The 17052-nt window shown below is 46.3% G+C and overlaps 1 protein-coding gene across 13 annotated transcripts in view; it reads right to left on the bottom strand.

Annotated features, from left to right (window-relative positions):
- The window catches only part of rerea (arginine-glutamic acid dipeptide (RE) repeats a), a 708059-nt gene that overhangs the window by 273936 nt on the left and 417071 nt on the right, over positions 1–17052 (bottom strand). For all 13 annotated transcript variants that reach the window (XM_072477931.1, XM_072477930.1, XM_072477934.1 and 10 more), the window contains one exon: positions 16945–16993. In XM_072477931.1, coding sequence (XP_072334032.1) covers positions 16945–16993 — 49 coding nt within the window. The remainder of the gene's footprint in view (positions 1–16944; positions 16994–17052) is intronic.

Raw genomic sequence — 17052 nt, 5'->3', positions numbered from 1 at the left:
AAAAGGGGTGGTGGAGTTGTGCTACTGGTTAGGGAGAATATCACAGTTGTATTACGGGAGGACACCTCAGAGGGCAGCGAGGCTGTATGGGTAGAGATCAGAAATAAGAAGGGTGCAGTCACAATGTTTACTACAGGCCTCCCAACAGCCAGCGGGGGATAGAGGAGCAGATAGGCAGACAGATTTTGGAAACGTTGTTATAGTTTGCTGACAGTTGTGCCGCTGGCCGGGGGCTTCTGCCAGGGTTAGGGGGAGTAGCGGGGGTTGGCCAGGTGGGCAGGCTGTGGGATCGGGGTGGACGGGCATGGAGCACCATTGCCACAGCCGGCAAGGCAGCCATGCAGCTGCACACACAGCTAATAGCCCACTGTGAACTTAGGGCCACGGGTCGTATAGGTCTCCCCCCAGGGCACCCCCCTGGGTGCACTCTGGCCCCAGACGACCCATCAGCTGTATGGGTGCGTTCCAGCACAATCAGTGCCATCTTTTTGGCATGGATATGTGTGTGTGGGGAGTGTAATGTGTATGTGCGGCTGCAGCTCGTCAGACACCAGAGTGTCGATCACGGACCCGGCGAATCCCGCACCGTTTTTCATTGGAGACGATTGTGTTCCACGCGGCACCGGTGCGAGCCCCTCAACGGTAGCGGAATCGGTCCAGATGCGGCATTGGTTTTTCTGTTGTAAAAGTCCACGGATTCTCGGTTGGCCTCAACACTGTCTCAGAAACGGAGAATCCCGCCCCAAATGTTTTAAAAGCAGAAGGTAAAAATGTATTTGCTTGCAGACCCACTATATTTTTTGTGTGCATATTCATTTAGCACTCCTACTGACAGAATTTGTCTGTATATTGGATTTGGCCTCTGCACCTTCAAAGGCCCCTGAGACCTAAACTTTGGTTGGTGCAAAACACTAGTTCAAAACATAGATCTCAATTAAGTATCCATCATAACCACTAGCAGGCTACAAGGTACAGTGAAATTCTTCTGTTACTTGATCCCAATTCCGAAACTGCAATTGCAACATTATTAAATAGGCAGGAAACTGAGTAAAGCAGCATTTTACACTCTTTTGGGCCCCACGTTCAAATCTAGCTTTTGAATGAGCTATTTGCTCATTGTAATGGTCCTGCATGAAGTGAAAGTTTTGCATCTTCAATCCAGCTGCAAGTGGACATGGGCTCACAAGACACAAATCCATAATCAAAGACCCCTCCCACCCGGCTTACTCACTCTTCCAACTTCTTCCATCGGGCAGGAGTTACAGAAGTCTGAGAACACGCACGAACAGACTCAAAAACAGCTTCTTCCCCACTGTCACCAGACTCCTAAATGGACTGACCTCATTAACACTACACCCCTGTATGCTTCATTCGATGCCGGTGCATATGTAGTTACCTTGTGTTGCCCGATTAAAATACTTTTCACTGTACCTCGGTACACGTGGCAATAAACAAATCCAATCCAATCCTCCAATGTACCAATAAACGTAGAGGTAATAGAATAGCTAGTATGTCTTGATTTTAAAATACTCTTTTTTTTCTAAGCATCATCCCATGGCATCGCTCCTCCCTAGCTCTTGTAACTTCTTCTAGTCTTACAAGCCTCCAAGATATCTGCAATACTCTAATTCTGACCTCTTGCACATCCCTGATTACCCCACCAAAAGAGGCTGTGCTTTCAGCTGCTGTGGCCGTGCACTCGAGAAGTCCCTCCGCCTCTCTTACTTTAAAACGCTGCTTAAAATCCACCAAGCATTTGGTCATCTGCCCCAATATGCCCTTTTGTGGTCTGGAGTCAAATTTAGAATCATAGAATACCTACAGTGCAGAAGGAGGCCATTTGGCCCATTGAGTCTGCACCGACTCTCCGAAAGAATACTCCACACCCAAGCTCAATCCACCCGCCCTATCCCAAAAACCCTTAAACCTAACCTACACATCTTTCTTGGACACTAAGGAGCAATTTAGCATGGCCAATCCACCTAACCTGTACATCTGTGAACTGCGGGAGGAAACTGGAGCACCTGGAGGAAACCCACGCAGAAAAACGTAATTTGATAATGTTCCTCCGGAGTACCTTAGGTCATATTACTGATATATTATTAGTTATGGCACTATTTAATGCAAGATGGTGTTGTTGGAAATTGGGGGGGGGGGTTGAGGAAAGTTACACTGATGCAATGGAGAGTAGGCATCGGAGGGTGAAGCATCTTGTTGGGATGGATTAGAAGGAGCCCGTTTCTGTATCTAATTACGATATATCTAACCACAGAGTATTTGATGCAGACAATAGTTGCAACAAAATACAAACTATTCAACATCCCTCACCTTGGCAAGCACAGCATCCGCAAGAAAGGGCAAATCCTTGCCGTCAGTCAATTACATTTCTTTGAGCTTGTTCCCATTGTGAAGAGGCAGCATATTCAACAGCTCTAAAATAGATTTTAAAACTGGAATAGCAATCAGCTCCTTACGTAATAAAGCTACCGCTATCTTTAGCTCCTTCAGCTGCAATGTCTACAAGGCGGCAACATTACCTACTTATAAAGGCCAGCAATGCATTTTTGTTTCTAACTTGCTGGCCTACACGAACGTCCTTTCCTGGGTATCCGAGAAAAAGGCATTTCCAACGGCTCACTCGAAACCAGAATCATGGTCATCTTTAATGTGAAAGCGACCAAATGTTCTGGATTCAATCGGAACACAAGATTAACGGATGGAATAGAATACTCAAACTTCTATTAAATACAAAACTGACAACAGCAGTGAATTAAAGCTTTCTGCAAAAATATTTTGATGTGGATAATTTTGTTTCATAATCTTCAATGTGGGTACAAAAGGGTTTTCTTTTAAACTTTGTATCTGATGAGCACTATTAGATTAAATAGACGATGCACATAAGTAGCAGTGCTGCAAACAAACCGCACCCTCAGAAGAGCACCATCTGCTGCATCCACTGGCTTTGCACATCAATGGTACTGCAAGTAGTTAATCGAGATTTGTACCTGAATGGGTCAGCACAAACAGTAACAGTGGAGCAAAAGTAATATAGAATTTATTACAAAGCTTCAGATTCATTGATAAGACGCTGAAAAATAATGTCTTTTGGAAAACTACGCCACTTGTTACTTGAAAGCAACTCAGGAGTTTGGAAGTTCTCTGGTTACTATACAAACATGCAGGATTTATTACTCAATCCTCCGTATGAAGGAACATGACTAGCACCTCACCTAACGCTTCCCACTCCGATCGCAGATTTTAGCCCTGCTTTGTAGCTTTAATATGACCAATTAGATGATTTGAAGAAACCAGAAGTTAATTGAAGAGAAATCAAAAAAACAAATGTTACGCAATCAGGAGCACTGTGCGTCCATGCACCATTAAACCAGCTCCTGCCAGCCAATTTCTTTGTTTTAAATTTCAGCTCCAGGTGAGATGGTGCACTGATGCATAATGGAAATAGGTGCACTGATTGGCAAATTCCAAATTGGGCTTCAGGGACAAAATACACCAATCCTTACACAATCGAAGATGTTTACTGAGTTTCTGGTCGTAACCAGCCAAGTAAGTCTCCGAGATCTCTAGCCAATCTAAAACTTCTAATCCTCTTCAGGACATTTAAAGATTGTTTCAAATAATGTCCAAAAGGTAGGAGTTTGTTTCCTTTTTCCCCTTGCACATTTCCCCCAAAGACATCAACTCTTTGCTAAATTATGGTTTCCTGGCTGGCCGCAAGCCCTCCGGTGTGAGCAATAAGTTGGCAGTACATACTGGCAGGCTATTGGTCCTCACTCAAACCTATACAGCCGCACTTGCTGTTAATTTTCTCCTTTCAAATTATACTTCTCTAAACCAGGGAAGATGATGCCAATAGAAGCACCCCAACCACTGCCCTGAGTTCATCTATCTCTGCACACCAAGGGTTGCACCTGCAACTCTGCTCGTCTGAATGGTTCAGCAATCTAGCACAAATAAGCAGCATTTGGTCCATCATGCTTGTCTAAATTCTAGCTCTTCAACTGATACCATCTGTTCTATTTTAATTTTCCTGTATCTTTTTAGATTATTTCTGTTCAAATATTCACTCTAAATTATGCTATTGGCTCTGTCTCATTAATTGGTGGGTTTTCCTGTTCCAAGAAGCTGGTGATGAAGAGCTTCTAACGTCACCTTTCATTCTTTGACTGATAAGCTATGTCTCATACTCCCCACTCACCAATCACTCGAAAAATAAAGTGTAATTTTCTCAAAACATTTCACAATTTAAAAAAAATCGGAGATGTTTATTCTTTTACACTTCTTCATAACCTGCCCTCTCATAGAACATACAGTGCAGAAGGAGGCCATTCAGCCCATCGAGTCTGCATCGACCCACTTAAGCCCTCACTTCCACCCTATCCCCGTAGCCCAATAACCCCTCCTAACCTTTTTGACCACTAAGGGCAATTTATCATGGCCAATCCACCTAACCTGCATGTCTTTGGACCATGGGAGGAAACCGGAGCACCCGGCGGAAACCCACGCGGACACGGGGAGAACGTGCAGACTCCGCACAGACAGTGACCCAGCGGGGAATCGAACCTGGGACCCTGGCGCTGTGAAGCCACAGTGCTATCCACTTGTGCTACCGTACTGCCCAATGGTATAGTTATTTTTAAAAATTTAAAGTGCCCAATTCTTTTTCTTTCCAATTGAGGGGCAATTTAGCGTGACCAATCCATCTACCCTGCACATCTTTGGGTTGTGGGGGTGAGACCCATGTAGACACGGGGAGAATGCGCAAACTCCATGTGGTCAGTGACCCGGGGCTGGGATTGGACCCGGGTCCTCAGCGCTGTGAGGCAGCAGTGATAACAACTGCGCCACCTTGCCGCCTGCAATGATATAATTGTAATCGATGCTTGCTGTACTCTTCCCCTGGATCCACTCTCCTTCCCATAATGGGATGTCAGACTGCGTGAAATACACCATGTCGTAGCTAACAGTATCAACTGGGCAAAGCCTCCTTATTTCTATATTCAACTAGCTTAATGCATAAAGCCCTGGGTTCCATTTTCCCCCCTTTTTTTAGTACCTTTCCTATCTCGCCTCCTACCTTTAAAGATTTGTGTATCTGCACCTACAGAACTCTCACTGATTAGGTTGGTTAGGCTCATAGGGAACATTGCAAAAGTTAAAGCTTGGGATGCAAGCAGTAGAAATAGCTTGTCTCAGAACTATTTATTTTTAATGTCTCCTTTTAATGTTTCACTGTTGCCATGCATATGCTTGTAGCAATAAACAGTGAGACATAAATCAAATAACTACTGACCAGAAACATTATTGAGCCCAGCCCTGGCAATGTAAAAAAATACAGATCAACATCTTGATACAGCTAATGACCTGGGGGTGGGACGGTGAGGTTTTTAGGACAGCTAGTTTCTTATCAAACGTTCCTGCTAATCTAATCAAATTACATTCTCTGCAGTTTATCTAAAGGTAGATTGTTTGCTGATCAATTGTTAAGTCTACCTACCGTAGGCATGGTATTCCTCATCCTTCTGAGAGAAGTTTGATCTTCATCTACAAACAGAATCACGTCAAACACAGGGTGGGGGGTGGGTCGAATCAGTAAGATAATGTCCTTTAAGGAATTTGTATCTTTGAGCAGCCAGTTTGGTCGGGTGCCTTTTCCCTCTGATTTATAAAGCTATATTCTTGGTAGATTGGACCACAGAGTTAGCAGAGACCTTGAATAACAATGTAGAAGTGTTGCTATAACAGAGGTACCAGTCTCAGACCTGGCATATAACCACTCAAATTTGTAAAGCACCTTGAGAATGTAACTTTCTGCTCCAATTACCTGTTCATTAATTTTTCAGGAGCAATAAATAACTTACACTGGGGACTTTATCAATCTAGACTATGTGGAAAATGACACTGGGGAGTCTGCTTCAGACCATGTAAACAAGAGATCCTCATTAACTATGGGAACTCTGTTAAATCTGTCTGGTTTGGAAGCAATTGTAGCACATCATGGAGGAAGAGGAAGCTATACTTCTGAGAATGTCTGCCCTGAGGATAGTTCCAATGTTTTCAGACAGGAGTCTTACTGTGCTGTTCTCTGAAGATTTCTGATAAGCTAGTTGTCGAATAATAAACATGGAAGATATAAAACTTCAACAAGAAAGGCACTTAGTAAAAGCTCTGGGAGTCACGTCACTTTCCATATTTTTCTTTTTTTGGTTAGGTGTACAGTTTCCCAAATCACTACAGTTTCCATTTGCCCAATATGGATAGCACAGACCCCCCAAAGCCAGATAACTTAAATGTAGAACTAAGGTCTCAAGCTTGTGTATGCTTGTGCACTGATAATACGCAGCTCTACCTCTCTACCCACCTTCCCCACCCGGACACGAACCTTCCCCGCCCCCACTGCCTCTGTGCTGTCAATGGGAGAGTAGACACAGGGATAATCCATTCAGTCCCTTGAGCCTGTTCTGCTATTCAAGTAGACCGTGGCTGATCTGTATTTCAACTTCATTTACCCTTGATTCTCAGCACACAGTGCCTGTTCTTTGTTCCATATCCTTTAATAATCTCAAGATCTAGCAAACTCAGTTTTGACATTTTTAAGTGACCCATCCTCAATTGTTTTTTGAGGGATGATGGGGGTCGGGGCGGGAACAGGTGACAGAGGAGAAAGAGTTCCCGATTTCTACTACCCTTTATATGAAGAAGAGCTTCCTGACATCACCCATTCACAGTCAAGCTCTAAATTTCAGGTTATGACTACCCTGCATGAGGAAGTAGTTTCTATCAACACTACACTCAAACTGCTCGTCGTGACTTTTCCTTTAATTTCCTCCAGCTAAATACAGAGAACTCTGAAATTATTGTCTTTGCACCTTACCACAAACTCTGGGTCTTTGCCACCAATCTGATCCTTCTCTCTGGCCTCTGTCTCAAGAGAAACGCCGATATTCATAGCTCCGCACCCTTTCCACCCCAAACGAAGTTTCTGACACCAGGGGCGGGATTCTCCGACCCCCCCGCCGGGCAGTCTCCACCATGGCGGAGGCGGAAGAGACCCCCTCCACTGCGCATGCGCGGGGATGCCGTGAGCGGCCACTGACGCTCCCGCGCATGCGCCGCCCGGCAAAGTCAGTTTCGCGCCAGCTGGCGGGGCACCAAAGGCCTTTCCCGGCAGCTGGCGGGGCGCAAATCAGTCCGGCGCGGGCCTAGCCCCTCAAGGTGAGGGCTCGGCCCCTCAAGATGCGGAGACTTCCGCACCTTTGGGGCGGCGCGATGCCGACTGATTTGCGACGTTTTTGGCGCCGGTCGGCGGACATCGCGCCGATATGGGAGAATCCCGCCCCAGATCCTTTACATTGCGAAGAGTTCCTCCATAAATTAGCCCACTTCCATTCCTACTCAGCATATATCTGCTACAGGAACCCTCATGGATGGGTTTGTCTCTCAACTACTCACTAGACTCAAGCACCCGCATCTTCCCCCACTACAGAAATCTCTACTTCCGAGATCATCTTCCGCACCGCCCTGCTCATCCAACACTCATGTCCTTACTGAATTACTCTGGCTGCTAGTTCAACAGAACCTCCAATTTAAAATACTTATCCTTCCGTTTAGCCACCGGCACAGTTTTTGATCGCTGTTCCTAATTGCACATTCTTTGGCTCAGTAACCATTCACCATTATGCTTTTGCGAAATGATTTGGGAAGATTTTCTATCTTGAAATCAACTATATAAATGCAACAGATTGTTTCTTCTGTCTGACCACATTAACTGCTATATCCTAGGCTTGCACAGTTTTCTGCAGCCATGTGAGAACATTCCTAGCACCAGTGCGTGGTCTGCCCTTTGAAGTCCCATTATAAAAGCTAGTTATCCTTCAGCAGAGCACTTGAATACTGTGGAACAGCTTGATTACAGATAGAATTATTAAGTTTGTCTCAAAGATCAACTTGGTTCTAATTTCCCATCAAAAGGTTTGGCAATTTGAAGTCAACTCAGCCCAGAAGATGCCCTCCAGGGGCATTAAATAAAACACATTACTGCACTGCCATCTTCTCTTTGAATACTGCAGAAAAATAAACCTACTCACATCAAACATGCCTCTGCAACATAAGCAATGTAGCAAAATAATATACCTGACAAGAGTACATAGTCACACATCAGATAAAACCACCCAGCACCACCAGCCACCACACGTCAACCATTTGCTTGGCTGCAGCAGGCAGAAGGATCAAGCCTGGACAGTTTGCAATCACTCAGTCAGAGTGATATTGGAAGCCAAGGGTTGCATACCTGTATCACATCACTGACTGATTAAATGCGGCTTCTTGGACAAGTAAGTGAAAAGGACACACCGAAGGTGGTGAGTTTAAACCCTGGGTGAAAATCTTGTATAATAAGGGCAGCATGTTAGCACAGTGGTTAGCATTGTTGCTTCACAGCTCCAGGGTCCCAGGTTCGATTCCCGGCTTGGGTCACTGTCTGTGCAGGGTCGGCAAGTTCTCCCCGTGTGTGCGTGGGTTTCCTCCGGGTGCTCCGGTTTCCTCCCACAGTCCAAAGATGTGCAGGTTAGGTGGATTGGCTATGATAAATTGCCCTTGGTGTCCACAATTGCCCTTAGTGTTGGGTGGGGTTACTGTCCAAAATTGCCCTTAGTGTTAGGTGGGGTTACTGGGTTATGGCGATAGGGTGGAGGTGGGGGCTTGGGTAGGGTGCTCTTTCCAAGAGCCGGTGCAGACTCGACAGACCGAATGGCCTCCTTCTGCGCTGTAAATTCTATGCTGCAATCTTGGGAAATGGAAACAGGTGGCCACAAATATCCTACATGGATCATTTCTGGCACATGGGACAGTTTAAACTTCACTTTTGATTAAGGATTAAGGAATCAGAATAGAATGAATTCTCAACCCATCCACCACCCTGTTTACCCCACCAAACATTGCTTTGTGGATAAGACGAATAAGGATTCTGCTGTTATTGCACCTTGGGCAAAAGGACCCAAAGTTCCACTTACAGAATAATCCCAATTTGCAGCCTTCCAAAAAGATACTCCTGAATTTAGGAAATATGGCTTAGTCCAGTTCAATGAGTTCCTTAATTTGTGCGAAAATATGATTTTGATAACGAGGACCATGGATAGTGCACCCATGCAGTGTGAATGACACATACGCACGCACATACTCACGCACGCACACACACACTCTCTCTCTCTCTCTCCTGGATCTGACTAACCTCATCACAAAGATTCTCGGTCAGAGCCTACATAAAGGGGTGTTTGGTCTGTTTCTGTCACTTTACTGGACAGGAACTTCTGGGATATTTTGAATTTCCAAACTGCTGTCACCTTAAAATTAGGCATGGAATGCTTTAATAATTTACATTTCTCCTGATCCGAATCAGAACTAGGCGGAAGGGTCCGCGGCTGAATCATCCAATCCCTGCTTCCTATGCTCTTTAAGAAGTCTTACACGAGGTTAAAGTCCAACAGGTTTGTTTTGAATCAATAGCTTTCGGAGCACAGCTCCTTCCTCAGGTGAACCTGAGGAAGGAGCAGTGCTCCCAAACCAAGTGATTCAAAACAAACCTGTTGGACTCCACGTCAATCCTATGCTCTTGCCATGCTACACTGCCTGAATCAATATGGGATATGATACTGTCCCAAATGTTTTCATGGTGATGTTAAAAGTGACAACTGAACAAACGAAAGATCCTTTACTAAGGATTTTTAAAAACGTTTTGCATTTCTAATCATCTCTCACCTGCTTCTCATGGTGCTAACTCCTACTTGAATTTAGTGTCATGAGTGACAACATTTCTTCAGTACCCGATTCAGAGGGACAAGTGGATTGGTCTGTGGAAAACATCATGCCCAAGCTCAATGCAGCCCACAAACATGAACTTTTTCAGTCAGCGGATGTTGGGGTCCGGGATTATAAGAGGACAGCTAGTGACGCAAAACTGGGATGAGCTAACTTTACACAGACTAAGGATTAAAACTGGGGCCTTCTCCCTTTGTATGGTTCAGTTACGTCCTCGGAAGCTAATGCAGCAGCCAGGCCTTCAGGAAACTGAATAGCACCAGTTAGATTAAATCTTTCTTGTTGATATACCTGTAGTATGAAGACTGGTATCTGAATAAACTGATCTACAACTGTTCTCCACGTCTATGCCAATGGGTGCAAATCATTAGAGCTCGCTGTACTTGATTTTGGGTGAGGGATTTGGGTTGAGGATTTAGAGGACCATTGACGCTTGTTCAGCAGATAAATTCTACTGGTTTAACCTGGATTCCTGGACATATCCTGCCTTGGTCAACAGGATAAGAGAATTGTTTTCTAGCCATGAAAATGCAATCAATGAGCCTTTGACCAAATTAATTTGCATACAGCTTTCACATCATTCTTAAATATATGTCATAAAAGATGTTTTGAATAGCTATCCAGGTTACAGAGAGACAGCCAGCACAAAGAGGCAGAAGCACAAAATCTTACGGCAAAGCCAAACAAAGGTACTCCGCTCAACAAACTTGTCACTGTTTCAATTCATTTCACAAAGAATTAGGATTCTTCGAATACAATACTTGAATGTTTTTACTGATGTTTATTGGTCTTTACCTTGTTCGTAAATAGGAAAAAACATCCTCAGATTGGCAAGATAAACAAATAGGGTCAAGTTAAATTCAATAAATTTAGTATGTGCGAATGCTGATCTCTGACACTGTTTGAAAGGTTTATTTGCTGATGCACAACAATAATAATAATAATAATAGCTTATTGTCACAAGTAGGCTTCAATGAAGTTACTGTGAAAGGCCCCTAGTCGCCACATTCCGGCGCCTGTTCGGGGAGGCCGGTTCGGCACAAAGAAGGTGCTGTCATCAAAACCAAAGCAAGCCAAGCCAGTGCCGACAGGTACACTAAGATAAATTGAACTAGACTCCGCTTTAGTAAGTGTTATAGTGACAGTGGTACAGTGGACTTACTTTGCTGAAGTTATCATAAAGCCTAACAACAGGACTTTGGGATTTTGCTCTGTCGTGTTGGGTACACTGGTATAACACTGGCTGCAACTGGATGCAGCATAGATCAAAAAGATACTCCAGACCTTGAAGTTAGTTCAATCAGGTTTATTGAACTAATAGCAGTTAGCACAGTTTTCTGTGAGTTTGACTCTCTGCTAACTTAAGTGTGGTTACTCTGTCTGACTGAACCAGACTAGCTCTTAGCCACATGGTGGGGGGGGGTGAGATTGTAACAACACCCTTGACTGACTCTCTAGATGTTCATCAGTGGAAAGAGGCGGAGTGTGAGTGCCTCGTGTCTTTTATAGTCAGATCCCACCCCGGAGTGTCCTGCCTGCTTATTGGTCATGTCCTGTTCTCTGATTCCATTAGCTACTTGTCTGTATATCATTATATGTGTGTCCGCATATCATGACATCTTCCCTTTTTTTTAATGTTTGGATGACATATGTGAACATATTTACAAGAACAGGCCAATATTAACATATATACATGCAGTGGATGTGAACATATGTACATGTGAAAACAGCTGTCTAATGCGAGAACACAGAACATGGCAAACAGAACAAATGTTCATAAGTCCAGTCTCTGTGGTTTGCGTCTGATCCTGGTCGACCGCGGGCGAGGTGGTGGTGGGGTCGACAGCGCCTTGATGGACGGGATTGAAGCCTGACTGGTGGCCTCGTGAGTCGAGGTATCAGGAGGTGGCAAAACAACAGACGGAAACGGAGAAGAATGTGGTTGCGGGCAGGCAACTTTGCGCAGTGCCCGTCTGTTTCGTCGCACAACAGAACCATCAGCCAGACACACAACATACGAGCGGAGAGCAGCCTGTCGAACAACGACAGCTGGAGCTGACCAACCGCCATCAGGGCTCTTGACCCAAATAGTGTTGGACGGGGATAACACGGGCAAATCGGTGGCATGAGCATCATAGCCCTTCTTTTGACAGTCTCGGAGCTGCTGCACCTTCTGCAGCACCGGGAGGTGATCCAGGTTGGGCACGTGTATGGCTGGAAGTGTTCTTCGCAGGTCCCTGTTCATCAGGAGTTGAGCCGGCGACATGCCAGTGGACAGTGGGGCCGCCCTGTACGCAAGCAGCGTGAGGTGAATGTCAGACCCAAAACCCGCGGCCTTGCAGATGAACTGCTTCACTATGTGCACCCCTTTCTCAACTTTTCCGTTTGACTGCGGATAGTGTGGGCTGGAAGTGACATGTTTGAACTGATACAACTGGGCCAGCAGAGACCATTGATGGCTGCTGAAGCACGGGCCATTGTCACTCATGACAATGAGTGGGATACCATGCCTGGAGAACGTCTCCTTACAGGCCTTGATGACGGTCCGAGATGTGAGGTCTGAGAGCTTTACGATTTGAGGGTAATTGGAAAAATAATCAATGATTAACACGTAATCACGACTATTTGCATGAAAGAGGTCGATGCCAACCTTGGACCACGGAGAGGTTTCGATTTCATGCTGCTCAAGTGTCTCCTTACTCTGCGCTGGCTGGAAGCGTTGACAGATTGCACAGTTAAGGACCATGTTCGCGATGTCCTGTCTGATCCCGGGCCAGTAGACAGCCTGCCTGGCTCTGCGTCCGCACTTTTCCACACCCAGGTGGCCCTCATGGATTTGACGGAGCACCAAGCTCTGGAGACTGTGTGGAATTACAATCCGGTCCAGTTTGAGGAGGATGCCATCAACCACTGTCAGGTCGTCCTTTACATTGAAAAATTGAGGGCACTGCCATTTCTGCAGGCCATTGGCGAGGTGTTGCATAACACGCTGCAAGAGGGGGTCTTTGGCCGTCTCCTCGTGGATACGAATCACCTTCTCATCAGATGCCGGGAGGGTGCTAGCACACAGCTGCACCAGTGACTCACCCTGTGACTCAATTTGCCAGATGACGTTCAGTGGTTCACTAGGCACGGTGATGGAGCGGGACAGTGTATCGGCAATGATGAGCTCTTTGCCAGGTGTGTAGACCAGTTCAAAGTCATACCTTCTGAGTTTGAGGAGGATGCGTTGTAACCGAGGCGTCATGTCATTAAGGTCCTTGTGGATAATGTGGACCAGGGGCCTGTGATCCGTCTCGACTGTGAATGTCGGCAGGCCGTAGACATAGTCGTGAAACTTAAGAATGCCAGTGAGAAGGCCCAGGCATTCCTTCTCGATTTGTGCATACCTTTGTTCGGTGGCCGTCATTGCCCTTGATGCGTATGCAACCGGTGCCCAGGATGAGGTGTCATCGCGTTGCAGCAGGACCGCACCGATGCCATCCTGGCTCGCATCGGTCGAGATTTTTGTTTCCCTGTCTGGGTTGAAAAATGCCGATATGGGTGCAGTGGTGAGCTTGGCTTTCAGCTCCAACCACTCTGCCTGATGGGCCACCTTCCACTCGAAGGCAGTGGACTTCTTCACTAGGTTTCGTAGGGCCGTGGTGTGTGAGGCCATGTTTGGGATGAAGTTGCCCAGAAAATTGACCATGCCCACGAAGCGCAATACCGCCTTCTTGTCTTCTGGGACCTTCATGGCTTCAATGGCCTTGACCTTGTCTGTGTCGGGGCACACGCCCTGCTGAGAGATCTGGTCTCCTAGGAACTTGAGTGTCGACATGCCAAAGCAACATTTGCCCTGTTCAGCTTCAGGCCATTGGCGTGGACACGGCGGAATACCTGCTGGAGACGGGAAACATGCTTCTCAGGGGTTGTGGACCATATGATGCGTCGTCCATGTATACATGAAACACTTCGATGCCCTCCATCATCTGCTCCATGATGCAATGAAATATCGCCGATGCCGAACGGCATACGGTTATAGCAGTACCTGCCAAACGGTCTGTTGAAGGTGCAGAGCCTTCTGCTGGACTCATCCAGCTGGATTTGCCAGAATCCATGTGACGCATCTAAGAAAAACCTTGCATGTGCCATCTGACTGGTGAGTTCCTCCCGCTTCGGGATGGGGTAGTGTTCACGCATTATATTCTGGTTGAGATCCTTGGGATCAATGCAGATGCGCAGGTCTCCAGAGGGGTTTTTTAACCACCACCATCGAGCTGACCCAGTCAGTCGGTTCGGTTACCCTGGAAATGATCCCCATCTGCTGCAGCTTCTTGAGCTGTTCGTTCAGCGGAGCCGGGACCCCGCGTGGTGCATGGACCACTGGCTTGGCATCAGGTCGCAGTTGAATCTTGTACCGATATGGCCAAGTGCCCATCCCGTCAAACATATCTGGATACTGAGCGAGGATGTCGTCAATGCCAGTTGAAGATCCATGTTGGAGGATGTCGTTGAATAAACCCGCTGTACCAGGTTTAGCGTTTTGCAGGCATGCGCGGCCAGTAGGGATGCCCTGTCCGGCTTGACAATTTCAAACCTTAGCCGTGCATGGGTGCTCTGGTTGGAGAGGAGTAGATGGCAGGACCCCAGTGCCGTGATGGCATTACCGTTTTAGTCCAGGAGCTGGCAGGCTGCTGGAAGGACCTTGAGGGGCTTCTTGATGCATTTAAAGTCTGCTGTGAGAGGGAGGTTGGCAGAAGCACCTGTGTCCAACTTGAACTGGATGGAGCAGCGGTTGACCTGCATCACCGCACGCCATTCGTCCTCCGAATCCACAGCGAGGATGGACTGAATGAGAGATGAGTTAGGTGTGGCATGTTCACGTGTCGTAAAGATGCCCACTCGGTAGGCGGACTCCAGGCACTCGTCCTCTGGATCCATTGTACTGCCAGGATCAGAATCCTGTAATCGTCATTGCACATTCTGGACGCGCCGTCGTCGGAATTGGGAGTGCTGGCCTCTGACTGGTGGTGCAGACCTGCACAAGGCTGCATAGTGTCCAGGCTTCCCGCAGTTTAAACATCACCTGCCTCTTGCAGGGCAGTGTCCCTTTAAGTGGGCGTTGCCGCAGTTCGGGCACGTCATGACGTCGTGACGCGGTGTACGTCTTCGCACATGCGCTGTGCGGTTGGCAGACGCCTGTACCTGCGCAATGTGGGTGTCGGCCGCTTCGTTATCCCATTCGCATCGCGCATGCGTGGGGCTCCGGAAAAAGCGCACAAGATGGCCGCTGTCTTCAATGCTGAGACGCTGTATCCGGGAGATGGCCTGCACACTCTCTGCCTCGTGGGAGGCAAGTTTCTCATTTTCAGCCGATTTGTATTGGGAATACCGATTTTATGTGTGCTCATGGACTGTATATGTTTCAATCGTGACTGGCAGGGTCATATGCTTGATTTTTAAGAGCTGCTCTCTCAGAGGATCAGAGTGAATTCCAAACATGATTTGGTCTCTGATCATGGAGTCAGCAATATCACCAAAGTTGCAGGACAGCGCTAGCAGGCGGAAGCTAGTTAAGAAGGCACTGAAAGATTCATCTTTACCCTGAATATGTAGCGCTCGAAGATTTCATTGGTGTCCACTTCACAGTGACTATCGAACTTGACCAGGATGGTCTGAAACTTTGTCTTCTCCTGGCCTTCGGTGAGGTTAAACGAGTTGAAGAGTTCGATGGCTTGATCACTTGAGAGGAGAAGCGCAATCTTTCTTGCATCAGACGCACCCATGAGGTCTGAAGCTTCGATGTACAACAGAAACTTTTGCTTGAATATCCGCCAGTTGGCACTGAGATTGCCGGAGGTCCTGAGCTGGTGAGGAGCCTGAATCTTCTCCATGGTGCCGGGATACAACGGACTGAGGTACGCCACCTTAAATTAGTAGTCTCCTAGTATCATGTCGTGTTAGGTACACTGGTATAACACTGGCTGCAACTGGATGCAGCATAGATAAAAAAGATACTCCAGACCTTGAAGTTAGTTCAATCAGGTTTATTGAACTAATAGCACAGTTAGCACAGTTCTCTGTGAGTTCCACTCTCTGCTAACTTAAGTGTGGTTACTCTGTCTGACTGAACCAGACTTGCTCTTAGCTACGTGGTGGGGGGTGTGAGATTGTAACAATACCCGTGACTGACTCTCTAGATGTTCATCAGTGGAAAGAGGCGGAGTGTGAGTGCCTCGTGTCTTTTATAGTCAGATCCCACCCCTGAGTGTCCTGCCTGCTTATTGGTCATGTCCTGTTCTCTGTGTCCATTAGCTGCTTGTCTGTATATCATTGTGTGTGTCCGCATATCATGACATGCTCTGCTTCCTTTTTCATGTCATCTCCCGTGGCCAGTGTATTGCCTTCATCTGGGACCATGGAGACCATGGCCGACTCTCACAAATATCAAATCAAGGTTTCCAAGTTGAATGAAAAAGTTCCAGATACAAAAAATAGTCAAGACATATAAAGGATTTACAATCCCCTCCTGTTGGTTGGTATTGCTAATAGCTAGTAGCTATTACCAGTTATTAGTTCCATAAACCATGTTATCCTGCAATATTATTCTTGGGATACTCAATGTTAATGATATTCTGTGTTTCAAATTGTTAACGCATGGGTTGTAATTTAATAACAGGATGTTATATTAATAATAGGACCTAGTGTTGCAGTGTCAATAAATGCAGCCATGAGGAAAATGCACCCTTTATAAGGAGGCGCTTGAAATGAAATGAAAATCGCTTATTGTCACAAGTAGGCTTCAAATGAAGTTACTGTGAAAAGCCCCGAGTCGCCACATTCCGCGCCTGTTCGGGGAGGTTGGTGCGGGAATTGAATCGTGCTGCTGGCCTGCCTTGGTCTGCTTTCAAAGCCAGCGATTTAGCCCTGTGCTAAACCATCCCCTGTTCAAATTGGTTTGGGATCAACAATTCTAATGCGCATGCGGAGAACAATGGCAACTCGGCATCAAATCCAATTTTAACTAAGGTACTATCTCACATTTTGCAAAATATACATAAAATATCATTTTATCTTACAAATTTTACAAATGAGCCATAAAAGTTTAATCAACAAGGGTTTTGTTACCTGATGACTGGGCCCCACACGGATTTCTCCCTGGGTGCTATTCAGCCTCCTGCAAAAGACAATTATTACATGTAAAATAGGAGTAAGCAACCTATGAAAAAGTCACTA

This window comes from Scyliorhinus torazame, chromosome 16, assembly GCF_047496885.1.
Source record: "Scyliorhinus torazame isolate Kashiwa2021f chromosome 16, sScyTor2.1, whole genome shotgun sequence".
Taxonomy (NCBI): domain Eukaryota; kingdom Metazoa; phylum Chordata; class Chondrichthyes; order Carcharhiniformes; family Scyliorhinidae; genus Scyliorhinus; species Scyliorhinus torazame.
Note: the sequence above shows the minus strand (reverse complement) of the source record. Positions and strands in the feature narration are given on the sequence as shown.